Source organism: Petaurus breviceps, unplaced genomic scaffold (genome assembly GCF_028583685.1).
Source record: "Petaurus breviceps papuanus isolate PSGF00001 unplaced genomic scaffold, PetGlider_PUasm1.0 90444, whole genome shotgun sequence".
Taxonomy (NCBI): Eukaryota; Metazoa; Chordata; class Mammalia; order Diprotodontia; family Petauridae; genus Petaurus; species Petaurus breviceps.
Window position 1 is genome coordinate 2746016 of NW_027187256.1, and position 16026 is coordinate 2762041.

The window sequence follows — 16026 nt, forward strand, 5'->3', positions numbered from 1 at the left end:
GAAGAGAGATAAGTATTTCACTAGGTTATGCTTCCCTTGAGCTAGAGAGAAACTGCCTGACGCAGTGTTTTGAGGCTAGGGAGATTTGAAGCTAGGGGGAAATGTGATTTTTACAAACTGGGTTTCAAGCACAGGCACCAAATTACCCCATCAGCCCCAGCCCTGGGGCAACAGAGGTGGTGACACAGCAGTAGCAGCAGCAGCAGGGGCTGCTTCTGGAGCTCCAGACCCACAGATGGTGGGGAGATCAAGTGGCTGATCAGAGGGCAATTGCAGGGATCTATTTGCTGGTGCCAAGCCAGAATTATCTTTTTGGTCTGCTTGGATCTGGGTCCCAGTCTTCAATGGAAATCCTAGGGTGAGGAGGAGTTTTGGTGTGGCAGAGCTTGTGGGGGCTGTGGATAGAGACTCCTCCTCATAGTTCTGAGGCAGAAAAAGGTGCTTGAGAGGAGTAAACACCTCTCCTTTGATCATATCACCTTAGAAGAAGTGAAAATTTACAGGTGCCTAGAAGCAGTTCTATATTCACCTGAAATGCTTCTCTAGGAATTTACCAAAGATCTAATTCCCAAATCCAATGGTCTTATCTCAGTCTCATCCTTCCTAATCTCTTTTTAGTCTTTAACAATATAAATTGCACTGCTTTCCTGAATACTTTCTTTTTTCCTGGGTTTTGCCAACATTACTCTTTCCTCGTTCTTCTCCTTCCTTGTCACTATTCTTTGCTGAATCTTCATCCAGGACATGCTTACTAACCATAAGTGTCCCCAAGGCTCTGTCTTAGTCCCTTTTCTCTTTCTCTGTTGTTTTGTTTTATGATATCAAAATCAATTGGTTTAGTTAGCATCTTAATATCTCTGTGTTCAGTCCTAACCTCTCTCCTAACCTGAAGTCTCCCATCTTCAGCTCCCTATGGGAAACCTTGAATTGTAGGCATTTGAAATTCAATATGCTCAAAACTCAATTAATTATCTCACATTACCTCAAAGCTCTCCTCTCTTCCTAACATTCCTATCAATGTTGAGCTCAACACTATCCTCCCAGTCACCTAGGCTTGCAACCTCAACTCCTTGCCATCAACTCACATATTCAATAAATGGTCTAGTCCTGTTGTTGCTACCTCTTAATATCTCTGGTATATGCCTCTTTTTCTCCTCTGATGTTGCAAACACACTGGTACATTATCACATATAATATATGTGTGTTAATGTATGTGTATATTTGTGTGTATATACATAAACGTAGACATATATGCATGTGTGTATGTATATACATCCAGATCTAGTCTATTCTCTAAATTCCAGTCCCACCTCACCAATTGCCTATTGGCCCTTTCAAACTGGATGTCTTGGAAACAGTAAAACTTAACATGATTAAAATTAATCCCAACACTCCAATTTTACAAACTTCTTTATTTCTTTTGAAGTAATTATCATCCTTTCAATTTTCCACATTAGCAACTTCATCATTATGCTGGATTCCTTATTTTATATCACCCCATATCATGGGGATTGAAATTTTCCAATTTGCAAAAAAAGAAACTGAGGCATAGCTCTCAATCAATTGAACTTTATTAAAGGACTCATGGTCCTCTCTAGTGAAGTAGACAATAGTGATAGTGTAACCACATCTCTTCATTTTATAGATAAAGAAATAAACTCAGAGACATAAAATGACTTGGCTAAAGGCATACAGATAATAAATCATAATATTGAAACCACATTGTTTGATTCCAATTTCAGTACTTTTAAAAATATTTGACAGTTTATTAAAATAATTTCTTGTCTATAAGCTGCTTTATTTTGCTTTCCATCCAAAGAAGGACAGGGTCAGCTTGTGGTTCACTAATGTAGGGAACTTCCTCTCCAATGCAAATCATTGCCTTCTCTACAGTCTTACTTTTAGAGCCTAGAGCATTGATGGATTGAATGACTCATGCATAATCATTCAGTCAGTCTATATCAGAGAAAGAACTTGAATCTAATTCTTTCTCACTCTAGGACAAATTTTCTACATACTATGCCATAATGCCCTTTTTTCTATAGATAGTTTTTCCATAATTTTTTTCAATAACTTCTTATATTGAAAACATATAGTATCAAGGGATGTGGCATTATCTTAGGTAAAGATGAAAGAAAATAAATCAAATACTTTAATTTGCTTAAAATACTTTTAGGCATTGTTATAAATATAACAATGATATAGAAAATGACATGTAATTGTTTATAATTTTATATACTCATTAGTGATAGCTTTTGTCTTTCTATTGTAATTATTTTTATGTGGGGGGAAGCTTCTCTATCCCCTCCAGATTGAACCTTCTCCTATAAATGAATGAAGAAAAATGAAAAGACAACATAATCACTGCAGCTGAAATTGCACACGTTGATTTGTCCTTGTGCTTGTCTATTATTATGTTAAGAAGAGGAAATATGCTTCATTATATATCGATTTTTAGAAAAATTACTCAGTACTCATCTTCTTTAAAGTCTACTTTTTACTCTGCCTCAATGATTTCTACTCCCCATGCATCTCCTCCTTCCTCTTGGATGAATTCATCACTTCCATATAGTGTTTACTTAAGTAATGCAACTGGGCTACTTTCATCCCCTGAGGAAATTGTAACCCAAAGCTTGATTCCAGAATAAACATGTGACTCCCAATAAATGTGTCCAGAAAGCAGAACAAACACTGAGATAGTCTTTGGACTAACTTCATTGCATACTATCCCTCACCCCATGTTTGTAAGTAACTGCATGTTGTCTTGGGAGTTCTTAAGGAAATTCAGTCCCTTGAAACCCAGACTAAATGAGCCAAGGTCTGGCTAGAAGAATCATAAAGTCCTGTTTTACATCCCTGGTGAAATCCTGAGGGTTGAGTCACAACTGTGGATTCCTCAACATTAAAGAAAAACAATGAACCCAAGCTCTGAGGAGCAACACTGATTATAGGTAAGGATGGGGACATAGACCTCGCAAAGCATGAAACCTCTGCATTTCCACACTTCTTCTTGGGCCTGTTGACTTGTTAGTGGTTTGATCAAGCAATAAATGGAGAAATTAATGAAACAAAATGAATAAGGTAGAGTCTGTACCCAGGAGACCAAAGGGCATATAACATTGGCATATAGTCTCTAAAGGAAAGAACTGAAAGAGATCCTTCTGAAGGATAGAATGTTCCTGGATAGTGCAATCATCATTAAATTGTCAAGAAGTTAAGGTACTTTTTCTGATCCTGCCTTAGAGAGGATATGTCTAAAATTTGACAAAAAACGGAGCTTTAATTTTCTGCCATAAATTCAAATTAGCTGATATTTCTATAATACTTCATAGCTAAAAGTCTTGTACAATGAAGCTACTTATATTACAATTAATAGAGTACTAGTTCTGGAGTCAAGAAAAGCTGAGTTCAAATCCAACTTCAGGTCCTTATTAACTGGGTGACCCAGGGTAAGTCACTTAACCTGTACTTGCCTCAGTTTCATTGTCTATAAATGGGGAAAATAATAGCATCAACCACATAGAGTTATACAATAGATAAAATGAGATATTTGTAAAATGTTTAGCACAATGATAGGCATATAGTAAGTGCTTAAGAAACACTTATTACTTTCCCTTCCCTTTCTTACATTTCTTTATGTAATATTACATGAGGGCAATTAACCTATCCTCCTTCCTTCCTTCCTTCCTTCCTTCCTTCCTTCCTCGATTCCTTCCTTCCTCGATACCTTCTTTCCTTCCCTCCCTCCCTCCCTCCTTCTTTACTTCTACAAATATTTATTGAACATGTAAATCATTGTTCTAGGTACTGGTAGAGCTATGAAGTTTAGATAAATTTAAAAAAATGACATTTAACCTGATAGAACCAACAATATTTAGGTTAGATGTGACTATCTGGTTGTGATTTTTCTCTTAGATAAAATGTTATAAGTAATTATTTATATAACTCTAAAGAATGAAGAGACTTAAGAACTTTCCTCTCTCCAACACTTACCACTTCTGCCTTGCTTTACCTGCAGGGCTGGGTAGTCGTCTCCGTCAATGAGGAGAAAATCTCATACTTATAGGCTTTGGAGCTACAGTTACATTTATGTTTATATTATCATTTGTTTCCTTTCTGATTAATTGTATAGCTACTCCTTGTGATGTTTGAATAAATCTATTTTGTGTGTTTAACCCATAATATAAACAAATGTACATATACATGTATATATGTATAATGAATATAAATTGCATACAAAGTGATGATCACTGGTAGAGGAAGCATCCTATATCAGTGAAGCCATAAGCCAACCCCTATTCCATTTAAGTGGGAAGCAAAATAAAAGTTCTCAAATAAGAAATAATTTTTAAAAACCTGTCATTTAAAAAAAGTGTACTGAATTTGGAATCAATATGTATATATGTAATCATAAATATATACATATACCTATATATCTATATGTGTGGATATACATAGTCACACAACCAATTATAGGAAATTAGTTTTATCTAGTTTATTAAATCAATAACATATATTTATATGAAATTTTCAAATTTTCAAAGTGTTTTCCTCTTAATGACTTTCTGAGTTGTACATGTTTCACCTGCAGCATTAAAGGCTGAGAAAATTATATACTCACTAACAGAAGAATCTAAGTAGCACAATGAATAATTTGGACATGCACTCAAAAAGACCTTAGTTGAAATCCAGGCTCAGATACTTACTGACTTTGTGACCCTGGTGAAGTAACTTAACCTTTATCTGCCTCAGTTTCCTCACCTGCAAAATTAGGATAAAAATACCTCCTTTTTTAGAAGTGTGGTAAGAATCTAATGGGATAAAGTTTGTAAAGTACTTGGTATAAATACCTAACATAGTAGCCACTTAATAAATGCTTGTTCCTTTTCTTTTCCCTGTATCACAATTTCTTGGTTCCAGTACTCAAGAACAAGTCTTTTGACTCTTAATTTGGTGTTTTTTTCCACTTCATGACACTATCTCTCATATAGGGAAGAAAGTGGGCTAAAGATTTGTATGGTTTTCTTCTAAAAGACTAACAATCTTTTGGTATGGTAAAATTCTCAAAGAAATGCTTGTTGACTGAGTGACTAAATAACCACAGATTTTATACACACCTTATAACATGTATGTATGTATGTATGTATATATATATATATATATATATATTTATATAATAACCCTTACAGTATAGTTCATACCATCACTGAATCACAAGATGAAAACTTTTCAGTCTTAAAGGACAAACTAGTCCAAGTTTTATCTGAAGGAAAAAAAAAGATGAACAAAAGCTATATTAACACAAAAGCTCAGAACACAGAAGGAGTACTAGTCTGGTTTTTATGTATTGAAAGAATATAATAGGAGAACATTATGCCTAATTTTGTTAACTGCAAGGGGATGTTAAACGTACAGAAGGTAAAGCTTGGGGTGGTATATATGATCTAGAAAAGGGAGTAGATTTTTTCTTTTGTCCTGTTCAAGAGAATAGAAGTTGAAGGGCAAAAGTTAGTGGAAGGCAGACTTTGGTTATGGAAGAATTTCCTAAAAACCAGTGCTATTTGGGGGGGGGCTTTTTGGGGGGGGCAGAATAATTGGGGTTAAGTGACTTGCCCAAGGTCACATGGCTAGTAGCTGTGTCAAGTGTCTGAGACTGGTCTTGAACTCAGGTCCTCCTGACTCAAGGCCTGATGCTCTATTCACTGCATCACATAGCCACCCTTTACCAGTGCTATTTCTTTTCTTTTTTTTTTTTGAGCAATTGGGGTTAAGTAACTTGCTGAAGGTTACACTGACAGTTATTTCTAGGTGCGGTGCTAAGTATCTGAGCCTGGATTTGATCTCCAGGTCATCCCGACGGTGGAGCCGGTGCTCTTACTCGCTGAGCCACCTGGCCACCCCTAAGCAATTGGGGTTAACTTGCTCAAGGTTCCACGGCTAGGTGTTTCTGGGTGGGTGCTAAGTGTCTGAGCCCAGATTCGATCCCCAGGTCATCCTGACACTGGAGCCGGTGCTCTTAATCGCTGTGCTACCTGTCCACCACATACCAGTGCTATTTCAAAGTAGGATATACTTCCAGTGAGTTTCTGGGTTCCCTATCAATGGAGGTACACCAACAGAGTCTGAACTAACACAAGTCCGGGATAAGATAGACAAAATTCTTGAAATGGGTCAATCAATGGAGGTACACCAACAGAGTCTGAACTAACACAAGTCCGGGATAAGATAGACAAAATTCTTGAAATGGGTCAATGGTTGCTCCAGGTTACTTTACCTTAAAAGACCCTTGAGAGTCTCTGAGACTATGATTCCATAGTTCTCTTTATCACAATAATTGTAGGAGATTGGAGCATTTTTTGTGATTGGGGCAGCAAACACAGGAGTTACAGCAAACCTAAGAAATCATCTCTCTGAATATTAATCTCCTCATATATAAAATCAGGAAAATAATAGCACCGATGTTTCATGGTTATTGAGAGGATCCAATGAAATTATCTTCATAAAATACTTTTAAAAAAAAGAAATTCTATAAAAATTCATTATTAACACTATCTTATACTTTTTTCTCTTTGGATGTATTGGAGATAGAAAGGAACCTGAGACAATTCAATGTCTTATTATCTTTTTAACCTTTGCTGTTTTCTGGACCATTGCTCAATAGAATAAAATAATTGCCTTGTGTAATCAAATAAAATTTTGGGGACATAAGTCAGCTTGCTGTAGGTCCATATAAAGTTTCTTCAGAATACCTCTAATGACTGATAGGAAGCCAGGAATGATTCATGTATCATCTTGTTCCCACATGGCTTTGATGTCTTCTTCTAAGTCCATTTATAATTTTTAAGCTTATCATTTCTTTGGAGCTTGACATTTCAAGCAATTTATATAGCAACATCAATTTAGAACATTATTCTTGATTTTTTTTATGGTTTAATATTTTTCCTAGGTGATTAGGGGCAGCAGTTTTGTCTGAAATGATGTCTTCTCCAAGTAAATTTTATTTGTTTAATTCTCAAGAGTATGTTAGAATTTGCACATGTACTGAAAGTATAGGCTATCTCTCGATTTATGAAAGGTTGCAATATTTATTTGTATAATTCTGGTTACCTGATTATTTTTAGTTATTCAGTAGGCACCAAAATTTCTCAGTAGCAATATTATTACTATTTTATCCAACTTCACTTTGAGCAAAATTACATAATTACAATATCACAAACAGTGATCTGCTAACCATGTGTAGCAGCAAGCACCCCAAGCGTCCTCAGGGTTGCTGCCACCACAGGTTCTTGGATCTGCTTTGATAAAGGAAAGCAACTCAAAATGGGTTAACAAGCTCACTTTAATCAGTCAAACATGTATCGTTTACCTTGTTCGGGGGAAAAAGGTCAGCACCCTGAATTTCAAAGTATACAGGCAGAATTATCAAGACAGAAACAAATCAAGTAGACAGCTTTCCAAACTCTCCAACCATTACATCCATACCAAATCAACATCTCAGTTTCAACATCTGGGTTTTTCAAAGCCGGGGGGGGGCTCTCAACAACGGCTTCCCATAATCCAGATCAAATCACAGAACACTTCTCAAAGTGAGCCCCAAAGCAAAGCTACACATCAGGGCTTATATAGCTTTCTCCTGGCTCAGAGAATGTAACAACCTTTTGGACCCACTGGCCAATCAAAAAGTATCTACTCAAAAACAAGCCTCCTACTCCAGGCTCCAAGTGCACTTTAGCCTAGGGGCAGGGAAGATCTTAAAAATTTACATTCCCATTTCACCATGTTCTCACATCTCCAGTGTCAGGAATGTCATAGAGAAATTATACCATATGGAGTCAGATTTAATTTTTATGAAATTATGTCAAGCTTGAATCTCCCCCTGTAGCTTCCACTTATTGGCCTTAATTGTTTTCTCTCAGGACACAAAATCTAATTGATCCTCTTTCCATATGATCATCTTTCAAATATTTTTAAACTATGTCTTTTCCTCTAACTCTTCTCAAGCAGAACATTCTGTACAACGTAAGCACTTCATGCATTTTGTTGAACTTGATGAATTGGATTAAATGCCCATTAACATTCCTGATTTTTTTTAAATGATTTCATTTTCTTAATAAAAAGAGCTAAGATTGAAATAGATGTATTATTAATGTTTTCTCTCGTTTATATGTAATTTTTAATTTTCAAAGATCTTTGGATGCTTTAATTTATTTTATTTTGACAAAAAGCTTGTTAGATAAGTACTAGTATCCCCATTTTACAGATGACAAAATTTTTTCTCAAAGTGATTCACTCAGGGTTACCTAGGTAGTAAGTGAAAGAGGTGGAGTGTACCAGTTGTTGATGCTTAAGTCCTATGTTCTGTCATCTATAACCAGTTTCCTCTCCATGGTCAGGGAATCAGCAAGAGTGAAACTTATCATTCTTATCATCACTTCTTTACTCTTGCCAAAGTAGCTATTTTAAGTGTCAGTTGAAGAAACCTTTAAGCAGGAGGCTGCTGTCAGATTCTTCAACAGATATCTTAATTTTGTAGACAATTGTTTTTTTGCAGTAGAATGTGTGCTGACTTTATATGTGGAAGAATTGGTTTTGAATTCTGCAGTATGACCTTGGGTAAGTCAATTAGCCTCTATGGTTCTTAATTTCTTTATCTGTAAAATAAGGAGTTACACTAAATGGCCTATAAAATACCTTTCAGTTCTTTCTATATGATCCTTTGCTGTTTGATACTGATCAAAAAGTGAATTAAGTATTTGAGAGAAAAAAAGGAATTCCCTTTGATTCACTTCTTTGCTTATTTTTCACTTCTGTTTATATTCACCATTTAGTTGATTTTAAACGTGAGGAGAAGGATTAAGTGACTTCAAGAAACTTCTTTCATCCTTGTGAGGTAGTAGACCTTCCATAGCTTGCCTTGGCTTCATTTTGGGAACCTCCTCAGGCAGCAGTCTATTCCCTCTTGCTGTTTACCATGTCTACTATAAATGCTACGAATTATGATGATTTGACTTTCCTCCTGATTGGGATTCCAGGACTAGAGCATGTCCACATATGGATCTCCATCCCATTTTCCTCAGTGTATATTGTTGCAATATTGGGCAATTGCACCATTCTCTTCTTCATCAAGACTGAAGCCAGCCTTCACGAGCCCATGTACTATTTCCTTTCCATGCTATCTGCCTCAGACTTGGGTCTATCTCTTTCTTCCTTACCCACTACAATGGGGATATTACTGTTTGATGTCCAAGAGATCCATGCCACTGCCTGCTTCACCCAAGAGTTCTTCATCCACTTCTTCACAGTCACTGAGGCATCAGTGCTTTCCATCATGGCTTTTGACCGCTATGTAGCCATCTGCAACCCTCTGAGATACAGCACCATATTGACCAGTTCACGTGTGACCAAGATAGGACTTGTGCTGGCTGCTAAAAACTTTGTCTTGATACTCCCACTTCCCTTCCTTTTGAGACGGCTAACATACTGTCAGGAGACTCACCTCTCTCACTCTTATTGTCTCCACCAGGATGTCATGAAACTGGCTTGCTCCAACAACAGGGTGAATATCATCTATGGACTATGTGCTGCTCTTTCCACCATGCTTGACTTAATCTTTATCACTTTCTCTTACATTATGATCCTAAAGACGGTGCTAGGCATTGCAGCCCCCAAAGAACAACTCAAGGCTCTCAACACCTGCATCTCCCACATCTGTGCTGTTCTCATCTTCTATGTGCCCATGCTGAGTGCAGCAATGCTCCATCGCTTTGCCCGGCATGTCTCTCCTCTGATCCACATCCTCATGGCTGACGTTTTCCTACTGGTGCCACCCCTCATGAACCCCATTGTGTATTGTGTGAAGACCAGGCAGATCAGAGAGAAGATTCTGGAGAAGATGGGTCAGAAGAGAAGATGAATAAAGCGAAAGAACAAAAAGAAGGGATAGGAAATCAATGCTGAATTATCTTAGAGAACAAAAAGTCAAAGGAAACTTTAAAAAGTTTCTGAACTGTAAAAGCTTATTAGTAACCCTTATTCACTGAAGAAAGAAATAATTAGAGTAGGAAGATGGGTCAAGAAATTTAGTGTAGGTGAAACATAAGGATGAGTGATTGAGATGTAGACTCCTCTTTCCGAAAAAGCTTTAGGGCATAGTGACTTATCAGATGTTTAGATTAGGTATGCCCCTGATTCAAATAAACTTGAGAATTATATTGAATGACCTATTTTTCTCCTTGGTTTATTTTTCTCCCATATCTTAGGGGGTCCACCTTTTTTTCTTTGGTTTTTCTTTTTGAAGATAATAACATTGTTAATTGTCAACTCTATAGCATACCTTCTATGTTCTCTAAATCACCAAAGATCATGGCAAAACATCCTGTCCCATGTCAACACTCTCCTCTTTGTTCCACTCGAAATTTGTGAAACTCAAAGAGTATCTGGAATGCTATCTTATGCCCCTTTAATCTACTGTCAAGACAGATGTCATTAATTCTTTTAAGAGCACCTAAAAATCTCAAGTTTCCCATAATATCTTCCCAAAATGAATATAAATGAGATGACTTCACTGCTCTTTACCTCCCATCCCTTTAGGCCCAATAAAAATAATATTAACTCTTTCCTAACCATTCCTGTATGAATTGACTAGTTCCTATGAATTCCCATAGCACTTTATCATTCATATGGTCTTTTTGTTTTGTTTTGTTTTGTTTTGTTTTTTTGGAGGGCAATTGGGGTTAAGTGACTTGCCCAAGATCACACAGGTTTTAAGTGCCTGAGGCCAGATTTGAATTCAAGTCCACCTGACTTCAGAGCCTGTGCTCTATTCACTGCACCACCTAGCCGTCCCTCATTTATATGTTTCTTTAAAAGATTTATTTACTATTTATGTATTCATTCATTTGTCATTCTATTAATCTATTTATCTAAATTTAATTATCTACCTAATCTATCTGTCTGTCTGTATATTCATGTATCATCTATTGACATACTTATTACCAAACATACAGTTATACAAAGACAACTCATCATGAAAGGGTTTCACTTCCATGTAAAAGACAGAAATATGGTATAGTAAATGAAGCTTTGATTCTGAAGTCAGAAGACCTGGGTTTGAATTCTACCTCAAATACTTCTTAGCTGTGTGATCTTAGGCAAGTCAAATAAGCTTTCTGGGACTGGGTCTACTTGTCTATAAAAGGTGTGCCTAAACTAAATAAAACCTTTTGAGTTCTTTTCATTTATAAATATATGATCTAATGATTCCAAATGGATTTGTAAGGCAATTTTTAAAAATTGAGATATATATTCCCATAGATAGTATATGATATATGTGGCTTAGTTATTCAGGCCAACCCATAGAAGAATACTTATTGCCCTTCTAACCATTTTGTTTCATCCCAAACCTGTGATTGCATTGGTTTGGGGTGCTCCCTGTGAGGAAACCCCCTGTACTAATGCAGAGAAGCAACTGTTCTGCAATGTATAGTATTAGAGATTTGTCTGGGAGATTTAGTGGTTAAATGACATGACCAGAGCCACACAGACAGTATGTTTAAGAGGCCAATCTTGACTCCAGATCCTCCCAATTCCAAGGTTTTCCCTCTATCCATTATACCACATTGCCTTTCATGGAACTAATATTTTTCTAATGATACCTAAGAATCTCGCAACTGTGGGATGTTTCTCTACAAGAAAATGCCTTCCAAAAACCAGTTTTTCATTCCAGGAACATCTCTTTCCATTGAATTGTGATAAGAGACTCACTGAAATTTAAGTTACATTGGGGTAGATCATATAGCCTTTGGCAAACAAATGCCATATCTATAGCTGATGTAAGGACTGGGATAAGGGCTGATGAAGTTTGAGCGGCAGTAACAGGAAATCCAATGTGTCAAAGCTGCTGAAGAATACGGACCTACTTTTAATAGAATTTCCTATACAGAACCTTTGCTACTACCCCACTCCAACCCTTTTATATCCTTTTGTGGATTCCAGGAAATGGCTGGCACTGCCACGATAATCCTAAAGATATAGTGCCCCATTTTGGACTAGGGTAGACTCTCAGCTGTATCAAGAAGTGGGCCCTGAGCATGAATGGGGAGGAAAATCAAGGCATCAACTAGAAGGGAGGGAAGGAAAAATAAAATGGGAGAGAAAGAAGAAAAGCAATCCCAAATTCAGACAACAGTAATAGAAATGGAGCTCCTGAGGCCACCCCTGGTTTCAGGGTAATTGTTCCTATGTCAAGGAGATGTTTATTTTGGAAGAACCTATTAGGGAATCCTCTATATTAACTTATACTATTTTTAATGCATCTATATATGCTTTTCTTTCTCCCTAGACTCTTTGAAGGGGAGCGTCTTCATCTAGTGAAAACTTGTGGGGTAGTTAGGTGGCACTGTGAATAGAGCCCCAGGAGGGCCTGAGTTAAAATCTGGTCTCAGACACTTGAAATACTAGCTGAGTGACCTTGGACAAGTCACTTAACCCCAATTGCCTTGCATTCCCCCCTCCAAAAATAAAATAAAAGAAACAAAAATGACTCACATAAAGTAGGTTCTCTAAGTATCTGAGAATGCTTTATTGTACCTGTTCTATATATCATCCTCTTCCCTATCTCACCAATGAAATAATCAACTTCCATACTACTTAAAATTCACCTTTTTGAAGTAGAAAGGTAAGAGACAATGCAGTTGAAAGATTATACTGCAAAGAGTTGAAAAATTTGGAGACAGAGGACCTAAGTTGAAGTATTGACTATACAGCTCACTATTTATGTTATCTTTTACAAGTCATGTAACTTTTTTGGCCCTCAGTTTCCTCATCCATCAAATGAATGTTTTTACTAGATAGGTTCTCTTTTGGCTCCAAATCTTATAATTTTAAAAGATCCTATTTTTTAATTCTAGAAATCACCTCAGTCCAACCCCTGCATTTGCCAGTTGAGGAAACTGAGTAATACAGAAGATATAGATAGATAGATAGATAGATAGATTTTTTTTTTCTCACAGTCACAGGAATAATATGACACCCTGGGATCCAAGTGTTCTCACTCCAAAGCCAGCACTCTTTACTCTATATAACACAACACAATATATGAAACAGTAGTTGCTTAACAAATGTTTATTTACTCATCATCTCTCATATTAGTACTCCATGCATAACAGCTACTTAATAAATATTTGTCAAATTGAATTTATTTGATGATGTTATTGTTCCATCTACGTGCTAATACACATATCTTCGTTGTTGTTTCTATTTTAGCTGCAAACCCCTTAAAAGTACGGCAGTGGATTTTAGTCAACTTTAAGTCTTTCTTTCAACCTCCTTTACATCATTGGTTTTAGATTATATGAAACCTTTTAATCTTTCCCATATCCTTTTAACTGAAAGTGATCTTTCTTTTTTTCCAAATTTCTTGAATTGGATAACATTTTCTGAATCTTTTATCTCCAAAACACTTTGTCTTGTGTGTGGGTATATATATATATATATATATATATATATATATATATGTAAAAATCAAGTACTGAATCGCTTAAAAATATATCAGAAGCCTAAACATCTTTCACTACCAAAGCCTATTTTCATAATGTCAGGTAAACTTTAATGATACGAGATGTATTATATATTAACAGTTCAACAAATATGTAAAAACATTTAAGTATTTAAAAAATAATAAGCTGAAAACATGTATGAACAGTGTTATGTTCAACCACAAACTGCAAGTAGGTACAAAGACCCCATTCAATAATAGTGCCTATGGAGCCCATGGTGAAAATGTGAAATAAAATATAATGTTGGAGAGAACACTATAACACCTTAAGGAAGAGTTCCCATCTTTAAAGTGTTATTTATGGGATCATTAACCCTTGGATTTAGGTTCAAGATCCTAACTCCCTTCCCTTAATTAGCTTTGAAGACTGGGGCGGGGGGATGCAGATTTTTTTTTTTAAATGATTAAATATTTTCTTAAGGGGAATGATTCTGTGAACTCTCATCTCTGCCTCTCTACCCTTTCTATATGTGACCCCACTAGTGGAAAGATGGGGTAATATATTGGTTTCTGAGGAAGTAAGCTTTTACTGACAGATTTTAGCCTCAACCTAGATAAGTAACATCTCATTTTGGGGCCTTTTGCCACTTCTCCGCTGAAAAACACTGATTATATTTAGGTCTGATAGGGGTTCCTCTAGATAGGTTCAATTATATTAGCTCAGTTTAAGAGGTCCATATTAGTCAATCCATATAATATACCCTCATTTGTTCTAAGGGACATAAGAGACAAGCCTTATAGGTTGTTTTTGAAGAAAATACTTTTTTTAAATGGAAGCATTATTGAGGAAAGTACTATTTTTAAAGTCTCTATAAAGCATATTCTTAAGATTGGAGGGAGGAAGGGTAGGAAAGAATAACCTGGCTGGAAAGGTGGGTTCACATGAAGTAGAAGGTCACAAGATTGGTTAGAGGCAATTGTGGAAATCAAAGTAGAGGTCATTTGGGGTTGGGAAAATAGAATATGAAAACTATATTTCAGAATAATGAATTAATCAAGGGTAAGCATGTTATGGCAAGACATTATTATCTGTGCCTCCTGCTATCCTCACCCAACTGGAATTTCTTAAAGATAATGATCTAGATGGTAACAAAATTAGGAACCAAGTGACAGATTCCTTATGATCCATGTTTTGGTGCCTGTCACCTCACTAGTTTCATCTTTTCCTCTGTCTTTGAGTTATGGAACAATACCTGTTCAGGATATTTTCTAATTAACTGAGAACAAGAATTTTGGCATAATCAGTAGTGTTTTGCTAATTTTTCATGAGTTCTCTGAAGAAAGAAATGAGAATAGTTTTCTCATTGTCTATGGTTCAAACCACTTTCCTAGGTTATGCTGGAATCAGTGTTAACAGGACTGCAAGAAACAATTGTTAAATTTCTAGTATGAGTATTTATGCTTCAGAAATTCTCAAATAGGACACTTAGGTGGTGAAGTGAATAGAGCACTGGCCCTGGAATCAGGAAGACTTGAGTTCAAATCCAGCCTCAGACACTTAACACTGACTAGCTGTATGACCTTGGACAGGTCACTTGACCCCAATTGCCCTGCCTTTCCCCCTCCAAAAATAAAAATTCTCAAATACTACAAATTTTTTATATATAAAATATATTTTATATATTTATATATAAAATTTTATATATAAAATATGTTTGTTTTGTTGATGGTCGAGATTTAAGAAAGTGATGAATGATATTCCTGCTTTTTTCTCTGTATCCTCAGAAATCCTGGATAATGTACTTTATGGCTGGCTGATTTTAAATTCCTCAGGGTCTGAGTCATGGGTTCTTTGAATGTGTGTGTCTGTGTGTGTGTGTTTTGGGAGGGGGGAAGGCAGGACAATTGAGGTTAAGTGACTTGCCCAATGTCATACAGCTAGTAAGTGTATGTGTCTGAGGTTGGATTTGAACTCAAGTTCTCCTGACTCCAGGGCTCTATTAAGTCACGAGTTCTTAAACTCCTTCACATAATTGATCCTTTTGGCAATCTGATGAATCTTATGAACTCCTCAGAATAATATTTTTAAATGTATAAAATAAAATTCATAGGAAAGCAATTATACAGAAATATAGTCATCAATTTAAAAATGTTTACACACTCTAAGTTAATAACACCTCCAATAAATGTCCATAACCTTTAAATGTCAAGTTATCTACAATTCTCACATGCCTCTGTCATTGAGCATCAAACCCATCTAGATCCTCTGTCGGCTGAGAGACACCATCCCCTACCCCCAGCCCTAACCATAATGCAGATTAAACATAAAATTATTTCATGGGCACATTATCTTCTCTCTCTCTCTATCTCTCTCTCTCTCCCTCTCTCTCTGTCTCCATCTCTCTCTCTCTCCGACTCTCTCTCTGTCTCTCCGTCTGTCTCTCCATCTCTCTCTGTCCGTCTGTCTCTCCATCTGTCTCTCCGTCTGTCTCTCTCTCTGTCTCTGTCTCTCTCTCTCTCTCTCTCTCTGT

General features: G+C 36.4%; 1 protein-coding gene across 1 annotated transcript; it reads left to right on the top strand.

Annotated features, from left to right (window-relative positions):
- The first annotated feature begins 8962 nt into the window (after nucleotides 1–8962).
- Nucleotides 8963–9913, top strand: LOC138177677 (olfactory receptor 51A4-like). Its single transcript, XM_069108887.1, has one exon. The coding sequence runs from the start codon at nucleotides 8972–8974 to the stop codon at nucleotides 9911–9913; it is 942 nt and encodes a 313-aa protein (XP_068964988.1). The 5' UTR covers nucleotides 8963–8971.
- Nucleotides 9914–16026: the final 6113 nt, after the last annotated feature.

Bases quoted from the DNA above. Each gene is read 5' to 3' on its own strand.
- LOC138177677 (XM_069108887.1), top strand. From the start codon at position 8,972: ATGTCTACTATAAATGCTACGAATTATGATGATTTGACTTTCCTCCTG.